We start from the raw sequence: 18,393 nt of genomic DNA, 5'->3' as shown, positions 1-18,393 counted from the left end.
AAGATGGAATATATGTGCGTAAGTAGAGGTAGGTCCAATTTTACAGAAAGATTAGTGTATAATTGACTTCTAATTATCTTAATTTAATTTATTTATTTTTACCTCAAACTTTGAATTGTTCTAGGAATGGTAATTTCTCCTTTGACCAAGTGTTGCGATCCAGGTGTTTTTAGAATTAAATTAATTAAGTATATTGAAAAATATGTACAGAATGATCAAATGAGGTAAAGGTCATTTTAACAAATTCAAAGGCTTTTTCATATTCATTTGTTCATATTGACTTGTTCCCACATTATCCATTGCCGTAAGAACGTAAGAGACAACCTTAAATTAGTCTTTTTGTTTCTGTAGTAAGTATATATAGTAACATCAACAAAAATTGAGCTTTGCAATACAAAGTATTGGGGTTGTGAATATAGAGGCGACACACAAATCATGCTTAACAGGATTCAATCATTTTTCAATTTAAAATCAAGTCAGGTGACAAGTCATGTAGCTTATTTGATTCAGTATGAATAAAATTTACATTATCAATGTACATCGAGTCAATTGAGCTACATACAAGTAAGACTATATTTTTGTAACCATTGACATACCTCGAGAGTCTAGACTAGCACAAGGTACATAGGGTGTATAATGAACACTCTATCTCGATTTTGACTGATTTAAAAGTTACTTATCTATGGTAAAAAGGTTTGTTTGCCTAACCTCACCAATTACAAAAGAGTATCTACTATCTAACCTAAGCAGATCATGCGTTATGTTGACATAAACTGATTTATTTACATGAAACTGATTGTATTTGGTTTCTATTTACACTTGTTAGTTGACCTCACTTTAATTGTTCTTAATTAGGAAAAAAAAAAAACACAACTCTAGCTAAACTTAAAGACTTTTGAACGTATGCAACACGAAATAAACAAGAAATTTTGTTCCTCTCAAAAAAAAAAAAAAAAAAAAAAGAAATTTTGATATTGACAATCTAAGGTAACGGTTTCAGGTATCTTTTGGGTGTGCCAGCAACTCCAACGACTATAATCATATTTTAACGAATTTTTTTGGGTTTTTGTTACTTTTGTTGAAAATTTATCACTGACTATTTGTTGGTTAATTGACTTAAGAAGTTTCCAAATGTTTGGAAATTTCAATGATCTTAGTGGACTTGATGGCATTAAGCCAAGTATCCATGAAAAATCAACCATGCAACTAATCTCAAGAAATTTGTGGTTATTGAAAGGAATATTTGTTGACAATCACCCCATCTTATAGTTTTTTTATGATAATTGCGACATTGTTATCTTCTACAATACATGTAATGGGATCATTGCTACCATTAAGGAAAAGGATAAACAAATTTGCTTATACCATATTTGTTTATATGGCGTAATCTTTTACAATAACTTGCCATGTGTTGGCTAAGTAGTTAGTAGGGAGTGTCTTATGCTTTTAGTCTATGAAAAAATTGACAAATTTCTTGCAAAAAGTCATTTGAGCCTTGTTATAGAGACATTGTCAAAACTTTAGATACGGTTTGATCTCAAGTTTTGGGTAATACCTTTATTTAAGACTTTCTTGACTAAGGTAATTGTCAAATGTCATCTACTACCCATTTCTGCTATGACAAATATGGAGAGTTAGAAGAATATGTTTCTGTAAGCTTCCAAAATTTTGCTTAAGAAAATTTAATGGTGCGGTTCCACTTCTTTGCAGAACCTATTAAATCTTTTAGAACCTGGAATGTTTGTTTGGGACCTTCCTCTGGCCTTCATATATCTTAGATGACTGTCATTGAGCTATCTCTTAGTTACTGCTTACCAGTAAAGAGTACTTGATGTCAGATTGGCCAGCTAAGGAGCATACTAGCTCATGATTGCTGATTTCAGCTGCACAACCAGAATCAGATGACCCTGTTATTGCAGTATCATTTGCGACATGTTCCTTAGATACTCTTTAAGTTATCTTCTAGTCCTCCCAACACCTATTGATGGATATGTGTTCCTTGGATTATCTTTTGGAAATATCGACTTGAATGAGTCCTACATTGTGGGATATAAAGATGTTCAATGAGCAAGCGAAGGCCAAGGTGCTCAGACAATTCAAGCAAGAGATTCTTGATGAAGTTGTAAGAAGACGTTATGTCCTCAAACATAAGTATTTAAGCAAACACTTGGCAAGGAAGAGCATCAGTGGCCAGAAAATGAGCAACGAGTTTTGCCCTCTGCTAAGCTACAAACAAAAATAACAGCAACAGGAAGTCCAAATGCATAAATGTGATTTTGCAACTGCATTACATGGCAATTTGGTAAATATAGAAGGAGAAAGATTTATAAAGTAAAATTACAGAAAGGCATCATGAATTGGGAGTACCAAAAAAACCTTTCTTGGCATGAAAAATTCATGTAAAATTGCTAAAACTATCATTCAAAAAAATTATTGACAAAGCTCATTCCCGAAAAAAATTGAAGTTACTAGCCTCCCTTTTTCTTTTCTTTTCTATTCTTTTCTTTTTTTTCTGTTGTCAAAAAGAACTAAAGATAAATGTGATTCCTATTGTTCTTTAATGTACATGATTCAAGCTCGAAATTCTCCTATTGAGAAACATGCCAATTAGATTGGGAACTTGTATCAAGAAGAAGAAAAAAAAAACCCACATGGTGCCCGGATAATGAAGTTCCCTTAGGGTAATAAAAGAATGAAGGCAGGAGGCTCAATGTGCCAAGGCGACAAACATACCAACCAAACAAATGACCCAACACAACCGTCAAGAGTGAGCTAGCATAGTACTTGGTTACTTGCACCTTATATTTGCTGCTTTACAGTCTCCAGCAGCTTAAGCTTGGAGTCACATATTTGTAGAAGAGTCAACATCATCTTATGTTGGCCTTTAAATGTCTTCCTGGCAACATCTGTTGGACTCCAGGACCTGATTCCTTGGAAGATTCGGTCACCCAGTTCTCCTTCATCTACAGTAGACAACAATTCTTTAAGAGCTCGGTATACTTTTCCAGGACCTTCATCTGGGTCACTTGTGAGGGAGGAGAGCATATGATCCACTGCTTCATCTTCTGTTTTATTGACCTCTTCTTTCAACCATTTCACAACCACTTCTATAATGCTATGTAGGGACAAAACTGAATCCCGGATTGTCTGAGATAACACAGAAGTTGAACCATCTGTGGGTCCAATTTTCTTTTTCTTCTTGCCACAAGGAATAGATGAGCGAACATAAGACTGGAGTACTAGACAATGCCAAGCAACAGGTTCTGCAATCAATTGCACCAAAACTGGCAGATCGCCTCCTGGAGAACAAACCTTGGGACCTGTTATTTTGACCTTTTGTAGTATACACTTCTGTAGCAAAGAATTTACTAAATGCCAAAGTGATGTACTCCCTTCAGCTATTGGAAGCACGGATTCATGGGAGCTCAAGTTCCATGCGTTCAAAAATACAGCAAAGTTCACCCAATCGATCAAGTCTGAGCCCAAAGCCTGCACCAAATGCCAACACATGAAAAGGTTTAGAAAAAAAAAAAAAAAAACACAGCAAATTTCACCCATTCGATCAAGCTAATCCCTCTGCCCATTATTGTTTTTCATGATAGGGTTTGGCATAGATATAATTGTTAGAAGATAAGTGGGGCAAAGCATGTAATAGTGGACACTTTTTCCCCCCTAAGAAAACCAAGTGTGCAAACCATAATGGGAAGAAGGGAGTGTACTATTAAAAACATTAGTCCAATGACTGTCAACAGAAAAAAAAAATGCCATTCAGTAACAGTAAGACAGGGCATCTCTTATTCAAATAACATGATATATACTTTCTTAATATGGATGATAAATACCCTGTTTTACTCAATATATATTATAGCTTTGACAATTCATATTAGATAAGCCTAAAAATAATGTAGTATATTATTATAGCTTTCAATCAAGTAGAGGCACATGCTAAAACATGTTTCATACAGAAGCCAGAGGGGCAGTATCAGAAGCAGTCGCTACAGATAATAAACAAGAACGAAGATTTTGATAATACAGACCTCCAAAGGTCTCTGACCCTCAGCAACATCAAACACAACTTTAAAAGCCTCGTCAACGGAACAGCCAAGGATCTTTACATAGCGCTCCAGCAACGATTTTATCTCCAAGGAGAAGGTAGAATCAGATACAGACCCATTAACATCTATGCTCTCCTTACTAGATGTTGACACACATTGCACAGACAAATATATCATCCGAGGAAGAAGAGATCTCCTCTCAACATTTTCTCGCACATTTGTTTCCCATTCTCTACAATGATCCTGCATTACAGCTCAAAGGACCATAATCAGTAAATATAGTCAGAAATAAAAATACTATCAAGCAGCAAAAAAATTTATACCAAATTTTCCATTGGATGTTTGAGTTCTTCAAATGGTCCTGCAATCAAAGGAGCACGGATTAATCATTTTATTATATAACTACATCCATCTCAGAAGACTCAAACAGAGTCAAATGACGGAAAGCATTGGCAGCGCCATAGCGATAACCTATAAGAGCCTAGTCAACAGTAGCATCTAGCTCATAAAGATATTTATGGTTGCTGAAAAGTTGGAGAAACATATACTGTAGACATATATCTATTAGGGAAACCAGACTTTTGTTTTACAATTTGCATGAAAGCGAAAAAAGTGTCAATTAGAGAGAGAAAAAGAGAAGAAAAAAAATTGCAGTTCACTGCTGGCCAAAGAGCATGATGCGCTCACCTAAAAGATAATCCTTTTTTGGAGTTGGAGTCCACCAAGGCCTTAATTGTAATTCTTCATTGAATGTCAATGATTGACACAACGTATCACTAGCAAGCTCAAGAGCTTGAGTTCCACATTTCAAGGATTCAAAAACACCCTGTGAAGAATACATGTCAGTGACACATAAGAAATATCAGCATGTGGCTAAGGGCATGTCCTGCAAGAAATATTACCTCTTCCTCCTCAATATTATTGGCTTTCTCTTTCAGCTTTAAAATAGAAGATTCAAGTCGTGCAATCAGATATTGATTAGAGTGTTGCAATCGTTCTTTAAACCGCACAAATTCAATAACCTGAAACATAGGCAGCAGAAGAAACACTGGTTAGCCCATAAATATTAAGAGTCCCAACCCTGATACTATTTTCTAATTTCAGGCTCTCCACAGTCTACACCTACTTTGTAGAATCATGAAATACTTTTACCAAAAGCACCCGTAACTTTCACCTACATTCCAATTTGTACAACAGATACTACAGATTAAATACAGGCAATAGTCACACAAAAAGAGCAAGATGAATTACGGGGGTGGGGGGGCAGCAACAATAGTTATAGGCGTTTATAATTGAACAGAATTACAGAACTGAATCTAAAAACATGTGCTAAAATTGATCACAAGGATATTGAACTGTGCCGGTGCACCAAACGTTATAAAGTGAATTTTTGCAGGGAAAAAATATTCAGAATTTGAAAATTGAAATTGCACATATGCACGTGCCACATCCACCACACCACCCCCCCCCCCAAAAAAAAAAAATGAGGATGACAGAGGTGAGAGTGGGGCACCAATAACCAAAAAATTACTGAAGCAAAGCTAAAATAAGCACAGCTAAATAAGAGCTTACTTTTGAATAATTACGATGTCGATAAGCAAGAAATGTAAGATCTGCAGATTCCCTAAGATGGTCATCCATAAATTTCAGGTAGTCCTTCAAAAGATCATTTAAATCTTCCCAAAGAGGAGACAATAGCAGCTGTGGCATGATTTGATGTGAAACAGACTCTAATAGGATATTTTTCACATCCAGAGTACGAAACCTAAAATATTGAACACAATTCTCATAGTCAAAGATACATTCTGTAAAATATATCTTATTACCACAAATTATAAAATATATTGTGGCACTCCATCAACCTGCTCACAATGAAAGGAGGTTTTGGCTCTGATTATATTACTAACCATTCATAGGCTACAGGAAGCGCACCCAAGTGAGAATACAAATGCAGCAATATTATCTTGTACTGTGATACAAATCTGTACAGTAAAAAAAAAAAAAAAAAAAAAAAAAATCCATGGTCAGCTCAACATTCAACCAAAAATTCAGTAGATGAGAGTCGGTCTGGTACACCATAATTTAGTCTGGGAGTGGATCCAAAGAAATCAAACTATGAAGTATGATTTAATATGTAACTACACAACTTTTTATTGATATGTTGAGGTAACCAATCGTCTGAAAAAATATTGAGCACATTCACACTTTGAAGCTTTCATAGTAACTCCTCGGCTCACAAAGAGGTCTCGGAAACTAGGAAAAAAATACATGGGCTACGCTACATATCTACAACAAGTTGTAATAGCAATTTTATAAGTATTATGCATTTATGCATGGACAGCACTAAAAACTATGCAACTAATTCTAATTTTGTACAAATATAGTAGGAGAAATCCAGGCATTTCAAGAGAATCAAATTAGGAAGTAAAAATAAATAAGTAAATAAATAAAAAGAAAACCAGAAAACCTAACTAATGAAAAACTGACCTCCTGATACTTAATCCTAGTTCCAGCATCATAACGGTCTCTAACAAATACCCAAGCTTTCCAGTTCTCCAATATAACTGAAAGCAGCAACAAAGATATAGAAAAAAAATCAGCTTGACAAGAGTAGCAACAGCATGATATAAACAATGAGAGAGGTCAATATTGGTAAGGAACACATGTCACAAACAAGTATAATTGCCTAACGATAAAGCAAAGCAAAGTAAATCTGAGCATTATTTCCTCTATGTGGAATGTAATATAATAAAACAGGGAAAATGTAACTCCAAAGTCCATTTACTGTGACTTAAATGCATATAAACAAGTATTGATTTTGTAGCCTCCCAAACGTAAGAATATTACGCTGCAAAATTTGAGTTTGAGAAAATAAAATTAAAAAATAAAGGAAAGAAAACTTCAAAAATTTCTCCCTTGACCCACCAAACCAGAGGCGGACCTACATGGGTGCAAGGTGGTGCACGTGACTCGGCAGTGGGGGGGAAAAAAAAAAGAAAAAGAAAAGAAAGACGCGTGAAAGAACAATCACGAGCACTGACATTCCATTTCTCTTTCTCTCTCCTCCCTTCTCACTCTTTCTCTCTCCTTCTCCCCTCTCACGTTTGTCCTCTCCTCCCTCCTTCTCCTCTCTCCTCTTTTAGCACTCTTTCTCTCACCCTCTTCTCCCTCATCAAAACCACCACCATCATAACGACCTACCGTTTTTTTTTTTAGCATCACAATCACGAGCATTCGTTTTTTCTCTTCAAAGTTTACGGTTTTTTTGGTCAATCTCGACTATCTAGAATTTTCATGGTCGAATTTGACCATTTAAACCCAAAAAAGGTGAAACATTAAAAGGTATGTTGATTTTTGTGGGTTGATTTCGTTTTTGGGTGGTTTAATTTTGATTTCGTTGTTTAATTTCGATTTATTTTGGTTGATTTCATTGATTGATGTTTAATTTTTGTGGGTTTTTTTGTGTGATTTTTGTGGGTTTGCAGTCTGGGATATTTGCGTTTTTTCATGTTTTTTTGTATTCAGATCTGGAATTTTATGTTTTTTTTTCTTTTTTTCGAAATTTTGGTGATTTTTGGTTGATTGGTGGGTGGTTCACGGTGGTTGGAGGTGAAAAGGGAGGTGGTCGGGGCAGCGGTAAGGTTTTTGGTGGTGGTGACGAGGGGTAGGGGGTTAGTATGGTTTTTGGTATGTTTACCGATGGTTTTTGACCATCGGTATTCGGCTTATTTCTTGTAGTGTGTTAGGGAGGCTCTTAGGCAGAGATGTAGGCATCGGTGGCGTTGGATCAATAATTTACGGTGACCCACAAGCTCGGAAATCCTGGATCCGCCACTGCACCAAACCCCACTCTCACAGCCGCCCCCTGCATCAATAATTTACGGTGACCCACATAAGTAAGGAAATTGGGGAGGTGTACGAAAAGAGAAAAACCAAGGGCCTGATTTAGCCAGAAAACAGGTTGTCCACAGCTGATGAGGTTCAGTAAAAGGTTCTCCAACCACTGACGATTTGAGTGGTCAGACAAAGCGGGGGTAGAAAACGTGATCTTCTCTTATTCTTTTACTTTTCAAAAAGCTAATTTCCTTACTTATTTACATTTTTATTCTCTGGTGGACCATTCAATGAGCATAATCAGTCCAAATTCATCAGTAGTTCGAATTACAGGACCAAAACTTCCTCCGTTTCATTACATTCCAGAACATTTTGCAATTTATAATATTATATAGCCAAATGTACAATAAACAAGAACATTTGAGCATGGAAACAAAGTAAAACACAATAATCACATTTGCCTTGATACATGCAACTATTCCCATAACACCCACAAAGGAATACAAACTCATTGAATTTTCAATGTAAATAAAGAAAGGTAGGGGGGGCAGACTTACTTGGACCAATATATTGGAAGCCATGTGAAGAAGATCTTCACCATGCATACTCTCTTGTGGATCCAAATCCTTTGAAAGAGGAAGGTTTTCACGATACATATTAATCATCTTCACTGCCAAACTTTCAAGTTCTGAGACAAATAGAAAATAGCTAATACGCTTTAAGTTTAAGTTGTTTATGAGTTGCCAGAAAAATAAGCAAAATCCTCCTCCATCCAAATATGTTGCAAAATAAGGGGGGAGGCACAAAGATTAAAAAAGTGGGGAACAAATGAGAGAGACCACACAAAACTAAGTGAGTTACCCACAAATTAAAAAGAAATTGAGATGATGTCAGCAAAGGTATATTGGGTATTTGCAATGAGAAAGAAGATGTTGAATTTCTTTATTAAAAAAACGATGCAATATTTGTGAGACTTCCTTTAAAAGGAAATTGCTGAAATTTTAAATAACGGATGAAGTTATTGTTTAAACCACCCCTTTTAAATGACAAAAGGGAGAGACAGGAAGACATACCAGCATCAGGGAGCTTATATGTGATGCCAATTTGCAATTGTAACTTTTGGAGACTTATTGCCAGACCGAGAGATTTTGTTGGTACCATAGACGTGGATACAGAGCTCTCTTTGAGCTTTTCCAGCAAGTCCATTTTCTCGTCGGAAGTTAAGATGTCCAGAAATACTTCAACATCAGAGCAGAAGCAAGCTAAGTAGCCAAATCTGCATCATTATAACCATAAAAAGCTCAAACAATATACCAAGCAGTATTTTCAAAGAAGTAATACAGCGCTAAAGGAGCAAACAAGCCACACCAAGTCACCAAGCTATCAATTTAGAATAGGTGCAGCAGTTTTAACACAGCACATAGAAAATTGGAATGACTGATAGTCACTACAGAGATCCAGACCAAACAGCTGCAATTACTGGAAACAAAATACAATATCCCTCACTCTAAAATCAGAATAAGCATTCATACAAATATGTTTCCAGAAAAAGGAAAGAAGGAGAAAAAACAACTTGAATCCTGTCACAAATTTTAACTTTTCTGCTTCTGAAACCCTAAGAAAAATGGCACTTTGCCATAAAATTGCTAGCATTTACCTTAATTTCTTCCATTTTAGACATCTAGATACTTAGTATCAAAGTTTCTTAATGTCAATCTCTTCAGTAAGAAAGAAAATTATTTTATATATTCAAGGCCTTTCTCCAAAAGTTTAAGTTTCCCAATTTTCTTATTTTTGCTTTATCATGTTTCCCTGGGTAGTAATGTCCACCTATATCCAGCACAATCTTTATTGTTATGTGACAAAAATAGAAAGGAGTAAAAAGCCCAATCATATCATTCTTTATCTATGAGAGCTTCCTAGAGAACAGCCCCATATCAATTTCTAGCCACCTCAATCTGTATCTCAGAGATTTCTTAGTACTCCTAAGGGTCACTAAAAGAAAGAAAAAGAATTTTAAAAAAAAAAAGTTTCTCCTCTATCACTATTAAATTAGGAACATAATTGATATCCCCGGCAAAATAAGTTCAGACAGTCATCAGAACAGATAATGCCCTTCTTTTTTTTATAAGTGCAACAATTTTACTTTAACACTATTCACATAATACCCTTTGACCAGCATTTGATAGAGGAACAAAAAATATAGTCATGTGGGGTCTTGTTTGAATTTTCTCGATATATACTTTCAAAATATCAAATTTCATAATTTTTACTAAACGACAATTAGTTATTAATGTTAGAAGTTGTGCATTGGCAAGCGTGAAAGTCCAAATGTTGCACTTAATAAAAATAAAAGAAAAAATCAATATAAATACACACCTAGAAAAGTATAGCACTAAGGCATCAATAAGTTTCTCCTTAGCACCAATACCATGTAGGAGTTTCCTCCTCTCAATTTCAAGATAAGCAAGAGACGGGCCCCTCTTAGAATCATCACTAGCATCTGTCTCTAATTTTCTAACAAAAGCTGATGCATCTTGGATACGAGAATTAAACTGCAAAATTACAACAAATAAGTTCTTGTCCATCAAACTGATCCCAAGCAGTAATAATATTAGCAAACATAAGAGTGATTAAATACATAACTGGAAGATTATTTTAAATGTTACTCTCTAAATCCCATTAACAACCTACACACTTGCCATTTTGGAGCATCCCAAAACAAAACTATTGCCTTTCTCAGTCTTACTGATTTGTTTCTCTCTTTTCCAAACACTCTCTCTCTTTCATTCTCTCTAAACACAATTTCAATACTTTTAATCTACATTTAATAACCTTTATCTGCATCAGCTCCATGCCAATCCCATATTAACTTACTTATCTGACTATCTGGTCACTGAAAGCTGATAAAAAAGAAGTTCAAGAATGATGAAACTCAGATATCCTCGAGCAGCAAACGCACCACGTCATCTGTTATATGAGGAAGCTTATTGACAGATCCTGGCGGACACCTTGGTTCACTAGTTACCCCATTGCACCAACTTTGATCATCCTCAAGCAAACAACCTAAATAATGAAGGAAACACTCCCAGTCGTCGGGACTGCCAGGTCAAAAAGAGCAATGAGGTTAAATAGTGAAAAAGAGATGTTAAAAACCAAAAAAGCAAAATAGTAACTAAGAAATTGCAGCTAGACCAAAACAACTTCATCGGAAGAAAGACATGTCCCCAGGCAAAAGGACCATATAATAGCACAATATTGAGCTAAAGCATAATTTTTAAAAAAAAAATTTAAAAAAAAAAAAAAAAAAGAGAGAGGGTCCAAGCCTCAGCCCTTGGGACCCCAGCTCTATAAGCAGCTTAAAATCCTTTACAAAGGCTAAAATAAAAAGAGAGATAACACTAAAACAGAGTCCACAAGCATACCACATTTCTAGGATTTTCTGGAATGTACTGGCTGCGGCAGCATTGTCACCTGACTGAGCAAGAAGTCTACCCTGCCAGCTTAAGTAAAACAGAACAAATAAGAAATCGAATAAAAGAAAATCAAAAGAGCTTCAATGTCTATGTTAACAATTATTCAACCAAAGAGGTGATATTATGCATGCTAAACAACAGACACGATGATTTACTACTACACAGAACTTTGCAATTCATAGTTTCAGAGGTCTCAATTTATTATACGCCAAGGATTGTTTGCAGAGCGGCAGGAATATTCTTACTAAAACTATTAACTGGGAACAGTTTCAAGCATTTTCATAATAAAAGCAATAGAAAGATCACAAAGCTTAAGATAACAATACAAGGAAATTAATTCACACAAGCACCATAGTCAATGAACAAAATAACAAAGCACAAGAAAAAAAGCTTCAGAAAATACCTGCAAGCGAAGCCGGTCAACTTCGATCAGAATCAGGGATCCTAATTTTCCTGATAAGACCTCTAAAGCATCAACATACTTGCCTTGTTGTTCCAGCACAGAAATGTACACAATAAGAGCTGCAAGATGTATAAATCATTCAGTACAAAAGACCAGACAAACTACATGATATATCATTCAGACATATGAAAAGATATCCCATACAGACCTTCCGGTTCATGCAAGCTATGAGATGCAATGTGTTTTTTAAGTAAGCCTTCAGCTAATCCTAACAACTTCTCTCCGCCCTGGCCACAGCTAACCTGTTAAAAAGCCAAGAAAACTAATTGGTCAGCTGGAAAACATATATTTAATAGCCATTGGCTTGCTGATAAGGATAATAACACATCAATTATTATCCAACTTTGCATCATAGTATATATTCTCAGATATAGACTGCATCAACCTCATCAAACACTAAATCAGAAGAGAGCCTACACAAATTTTGCTACCCTGTGCAGGAAGAATAAATCCAGCCCAGAAGGCCTCAGAATACTATAATTTACAAAGGCTATGCCCATAGCTAACATTTTATCCAACGTAGATACACCTGAGTTACTTGCCCCCATCTCAAATGCATAAGGATATAATTAAAGAGCGATAAGGTTGTAAAATTGTGATCAATAAAGGCCGCGGAAAAAAACAATCTTTAACAGGCAAGACAGTCCTCGAATAGACAGTGTGCTTTATGACACTATTCACCAACTCTTCGACAGTGTGCATTAAGGCATTAACTCTACCAAGGCCATAGAAGTTACTAACAACAACTAGTATTTAGCCCGTGCAATGCACGGGTTATACTTGTTGGTTAAATATTTCAATTTTTTAATTTAATAATTGTTTTAAAGTATATTTGGATTGCTCTTATGTTTAATTAAAATTGCATTGTTGTTGTAAAATGAAATACCACTTAAAATTTGTCTAAAAAAAATACCACTTAAAATTAAAAAAAAAAATAAGCTAAGTCAAATACGAAATTTATCCACTTATAAACAGAAGTTAGGATAAGATCTAATGTTAAAAAAAAAAAAAATCAAAATAACATTTTAAAAAACTATGAGCAAAAAAACAAAATCAGTCTTAAGACGTAAACTAAAAAATTATCCAAACCCAAATAAAAATAAATAAACACAATCAATTTCAAAAATAAACTAAACAAATGAAATGATATAATAGAAGAAATTGTAAACTGTAAATAAAATAAAAAAGAAAATCTGTAAAAATTGAAAATTTAAAAATTATACATATCTTTGAAAAACGCTATAAGAAATTCTAAAGCACAATTTGTTTCAAAATAAATAAAAACAAAATTCATTAAAAAAAATAATCAAAAAGGAATTTTCAGAACAATATATATTAAAGAAATATACCGCATCAAATTTAAAAATTAAAAAAAAAAAAAAAAAAAAAAAAAAAAAGGTTCTAAATTCTACAAAAATTGAAAATAACATAGAACACTAAAATAAAAAAACTGGTTTTAAACAATGCAAAAACTATACTGATCTTTAAAAATTGTACATATCTTTGAAAAACGCTAAAAGAAATTCTAAACCACAATTTGCTTAAAAATGATTAAGTTCAAAATCATTAAAAACTGAATTTTGGAAACAAATTTTAGAAAAAAAAAACAATATTAAAATAATAATAAAAACCAGGATTTTAATGTACAGGAAATATATGTATAACGAAATAAAAAAAAAATACTGTATATTGAAAATAAAAGTTAAAGATGAATTGTAAATAAAGTTGAAAAAAATTACCTTTGAGTGCTCCTATGAATTCAACACTACCAATTTTTCTTGATGTTTGTATAGATATTGTCAACTTTTTTTTTTTTTTAATTTACTTGAAATAAATTAAAAATTATATATTAAGGGTGAAAGAGAAGAATTATAGAGGGAAAAATAAACTAATATTACATGTAAAGGTAGAATAATATATTAAAATTTAGAGAAACCAAGAGACACAATTCACAGTGAATGAATGAAACATTAAAACACTATATTTGTGGGAATAAATCAAAGAAGCGTTTCACCTTTAGATTTGAAAAAAAAAATAATAAATAAATAAAAAATAAACCTAAAAGAATTAAAAGATAAACATCAGATATAAGCAAGCGATGTACTTTTTAAAATAAAAACAAAAAAGGACACGTGGCTTTCTATATTTCTTGTAAATCCTCCTGTTATTAAATAATAATAATAATAATAATAATAATAATATAAAAAAAAAAAAAAAAAAAAAGCGCCTCATGAGTAGCCCAGGGGAAAAGAGAGAAAATTCCTCATGTAACAGAATGCAAAAGGTCAACATACAGAGAGACTATGGTAAAACGCTTAACCACTAGGCAAAACAGGAGACAGTGCCCCTTCCTTTTGTTTTGACCAATTTCCAATATTTCAATAGTATAATATGTGTTTATGAACAAATCAGAACAAACCTCAAGCATACCAGATAACCAGCAAGAAAAAATAAAATGAATTATATAATATTCAGGAAAGCATCAAAGAGTAACCTGCAACTGTATGCTACAAACTGCCCAGAGCAAGAACCTCTCTTCACCAACAAGCTTGTACATTTTAATAGCTGTCTGGGAGAAAATGAAGAAAGTGTTAAGCCGGAAGAATCAAATATCCTAAGGTCAAGAATGGAGATTCAAACAAAGATTAATGGTGGCCTAAGAAAACATCAACCTGTTGCTGCTTCACATATGCATATTCGCGAACATAACAATTGAAAAGTCCCATCATTAACTCCAAATTATTTGGAATTCTGCCACAGGCATAATCATACAAGCTAGTAGCCAGATCCACTGTTCAAATAAGAGCAGACATGTCAGACAACACGACTGCGACAATTAGTAATAAGCATCAAAACCCATACTTACAGCGATCAAGCCTTTGAAAGACAATCTGAAGCGTGCTGAGGGTAAGATCATCCATTAACAAGGACACATTTTTATGCAGCAATTCCTTAGCTTCCATACAAATTGACAGTGCTTCGTCGTGTTTACCCATTCTTTCCAAAATAAGAGCTTTTAGTGCCTGTAGATTTTTCAAAACATTTCTTCAATTGGTTTGGCAGACCTCTAGAAAGATAAATTTTGAAAGTTACCGAAATTTATACCAGTAACAAACTAAGAACAAAAGGGTACATCATAAGGTTACGCATGTGAGGTTTAACATAAAGATCTTACTCGAGCAACATTGACAAGTTATTTAAAGGAATCATGCAACACAGTAAACTACAAAACAATCCTCATAAATTTGGCCTTGAAATGACATACTATTTCCACTTTCCTGTAAGCTTAAAAAAATCAAATGTGATAGTGAGGCAGTGCAAGGATAAATATACTAAAACCTGACAACAATTGTACATTCACTACCTAAAAACAACAATCAGAATGAGCAAATGAATCTAAGGTCACACATTCCACCCCGAAATTGCTATTTTTCCAATAAAGATGAATAGTATAAAACCAATTGACCAAAGGATAACAGCCCCAATATCTATCACCAAAGTTTCTTGCTATCAAATCAACATGACAATTCAAGTTTCTCAATAAAATCGTTTCACAAACATAAAATCTTTGACAAAACCGGAAATCTAGATCAAAACGGACAAACCCCACAAAACCCAATAGTAAATTAATGACAATCTACCATTTATACCGAGGGAAAATAATCAGAGATATCAAATATAAAATCGTTCAATTAACACATTCAATTCAAATAACCCACAATTAACAAATATAATCTTATTCAATGAACATATATTATCCAAGAAAAACCCTAATAACAGTGAAAAATCAAGTATGAGAAGATTGCTAGACTAAGAAGAAAGCTGACCATTGCATAAGGAAGATTGGGATACTTGTTGAGAAGAGTAGAAGAGAGTTTGAGTGCATTTTTATACTGTCGAGAATCAATCGCATCCCAAACGGGTCGGACTTTTCGCTCCGGTATACCGCCGGCATAACCAAACTTTCCGGCGAGAGGATTCGACATCGAAGAAATCGTTTCTGCTAATTTGTGTTGATTTTTGAGATTGTTGATGGTAGAAAGAAAATTGGGGGAAGAGAACTAGTGAAGAAATGAGAAATGCCGGCTTGTTTATCGAATATGATGGTTGAGAGTTGAGTGAGACTCAGTGTGAAAACTGAAATGGGGCAAAAACCTAATTTTGGGATGAAGAGGAAATTTGGATTAGTTTGTTACACTTGGAGTGGTGTGTCACTTTTTTTCTATTTTTCTTTTTTTTTTTACCTAACTCACCTTTTTTGGGTTTTGGGTTAGCCCAGACTCGAGGCAAGCAGAAAAACCTCTTACATTCTGTAATTAATCTTTTATTAGTTAGTATTGGTGTCAATTTGGATGTCTAAGCCGGTTTGGATGGGGTAGGGTTGGATCTATTTAGAATTTGAGTCTTTTTTAATTATTGTGTTTATACAAGTCAAAATTTGAATCAAGTTTTGTTCGGGTCGGTTTTTACACCTCTACCAGTTACCATGGCGTCTACAAAAAATTTTAAACGCTTAGTTAATGTGTATTTACTTTCTAAGGACTATGCGCATATCATGTAAGGCATAGTATAAAGATGAAGCTGGTATGGCAAGTAGTACATGCATGTCGAAGTAAATGCACTTTTGCGTAGTTTTGATTTATGTAAATAATGGTATTGATATTGTTACGATGATTCCACACGTTGCAGTTTTCTCTTGCCTTCCCTACTCTGAGTTTGTTTAATGCATATCGTGAATATCAATATGTGTTAGTACTTCCTCTGGTCACCACCACGCACCTTTATTTTTTTTGTCCTCATGGATTAGAGAACATTATAGTTGCCCGAAAAATAACACAATATTAGTTTATTTGGGTCAGGTATACTAATTTAAGCAATTGTATTAACTCAAACCCACAAATTTTAATTAATATATGTTTAGGAGAGTGTTTACATTTTTTAACTTGGCACGCTTTAACTCATTAACTTTTAGGGGCCGTTTGGTTGGGGGTATTCAACAAAGAGAAAGGGAATCAACTGTCGTGATTCCCTTTGTTGATGTTTGATAGACAAATTCAATCATTCCCTTTACCCCTCCCATTACCCTATTTTCCTCTATTTTCATTCCCTACCCCCCCCCCCCAAGGAAATCACCCTAACCCCCAAACTCCTCTTCACTCAACTACCTTGACCAACCTTTTAACTACCTTGACCACCCTCGAAACACCAACTGCCCACCGACACCACCACTAGAACCATCGCCTAGCCACCAACAAATCGTCGACACATTGACGCCACCACCCAGCCACCACCGAAACTACCCAAAACCACCCAGCCACCACCGCACCACACTCCCCACCATCGAAACAGCTAGCCACCCCACCGAAACCCCTCGCCCACCACCGAAACCCCTCACCTCACCCTCGCCCACCACCGAAACCCCTCGCCTCACCCTCGCCCACCACCGAAAACCCTTGCCTTACCCTCGCCCACCACCGAAACCCCTCGCCTCACCTTACCTTGCCTTACCCTCCCTGAAAATCACCCCAACGAAAACACCCTAAACCCACCCTCCTCAAAAACATTCGCACCAAAATCGACCCAAACCCACCCGAAAAACCCACCTTTTGTGTAAACCACCTAACCCAAGTCGACACAACCACCGCCCATATCTCCAAAACCTCCGGATCCACCACATAACCACCCCAAAAAAATAAAAATTGAGAGAGAAGAGGGCATCAACAGCAGTGGAGGGGAGGGAATCAGCGTGGCCATGGCAGGCGACAGGGGAGACGGTGGCAGGTCGTGAGGAGAGTGGTGGCTAAATTGGTGGTGGTGGTAGGTGAATGGTAGATTTAAGGGGTAGTGGTGGTTGACTGGTTGTAGAAGGAGGAGAGTAATGGTGGTTGCAAATGTGCTTCCCTTTGTTTATGTATAACAAACAACAATACAAAAATGAGGGATTAACTTTCCTTTCTCCTCCTTTTCCTTTGTTGATTTCATTCCGTTTACCCTGTGCAAACCAAACGACCCCTTATTATTTACTATGTTTATATATATATATATATACAAAATTTATTAAATAGGTTCCAATACAAATGTAGTTTTATACTATGTGCATGGTATACATAAAAACATGTTGATCTTGAAGATTCATCTTAGTTAGTAGGTTTAAAACCATTATATTTTGACACATTTTTATTGTCTGGAAGACATTGATGCTCCTCATATGCATCGCTAAACATGCTATAGGTCAACACAAAAGGGATTTTGTATTCCTTTAATATATTGTTTAACATGTGATAATATGCTAATTATATATGAAGTACAACCATAGATAAGCAATAACATTCATGAGTAATGGTAGAGATTTTGCATACATTGGCAAAACAAGTGAAATTCATATTCTCAATTAAAGACCGAGTTAATTGGAAATCGTATAGGGGTATAGTTATTGCCTCATTAAAAATAGGTCGTATTCATGTTAATGGATAAACCCATATATTAGGAGGTTAGCCTACACTAGGAGATCATCAAGATAACTATAGGTAAATCAACATGATCACTAATCTTAATTATGAGTTAG

The 18,393-nt window shown here is 35.0% G+C and overlaps 1 protein-coding gene across 2 annotated transcripts; it reads right to left on the bottom strand.

Annotated features, from left to right (window-relative positions):
* Positions 1-2,381: 2,381 nt before the first annotated feature.
* Positions 2,382-15,814, bottom strand: LOC110688511 (N-terminal acetyltransferase B complex auxiliary subunit NAA25-like). 2 transcript variants are annotated; one of them, XM_021865272.1, is made up of 19 exons: positions 15,656-15,814; positions 14,695-14,851; positions 14,501-14,619; positions 14,323-14,397; positions 11,977-12,070; positions 11,769-11,887; positions 11,315-11,385; positions 10,852-10,990; positions 10,269-10,444; positions 8,963-9,165; positions 8,447-8,577; positions 6,543-6,619; positions 5,963-6,037; positions 5,628-5,820; positions 4,958-5,077; positions 4,743-4,881; positions 4,379-4,416; positions 4,038-4,298; positions 2,382-3,489 (listed from the first exon to the last, which is right to left on the bottom strand). In XM_021865272.1, the coding sequence occupies exons 1-19, from the start codon at positions 15,812-15,814 to the stop codon at positions 2,800-2,802; spliced, it is 3,036 nt and encodes a 1,011-aa protein (XP_021720964.1). In that variant the 3' UTR covers positions 2,382-2,799. The 2 variants fall into 2 exon arrangements, with proteins under 2 accessions (XP_021720964.1, XP_021720966.1); XM_021865274.1 differs by lacking the exons at positions 14,695-14,851; positions 15,656-15,814 and having other exon boundaries at positions 2,800-3,489; positions 14,323-14,393; positions 14,501-14,600.
* Positions 15,815-18,393: the final 2,579 nt, after the last annotated feature.

This window comes from Chenopodium quinoa, unplaced genomic scaffold (assembly GCF_001683475.1).
Source record: "Chenopodium quinoa cultivar QQ74 unplaced genomic scaffold, ASM168347v1, whole genome shotgun sequence".
In the NCBI taxonomy this organism is placed as follows: Eukaryota; Viridiplantae; Streptophyta; class Magnoliopsida; order Caryophyllales; family Amaranthaceae; genus Chenopodium; species Chenopodium quinoa.
The sequence above is the reverse complement of the archived record's forward strand: the minus strand, read 5'-3'. Positions and strand labels throughout refer to the sequence as shown.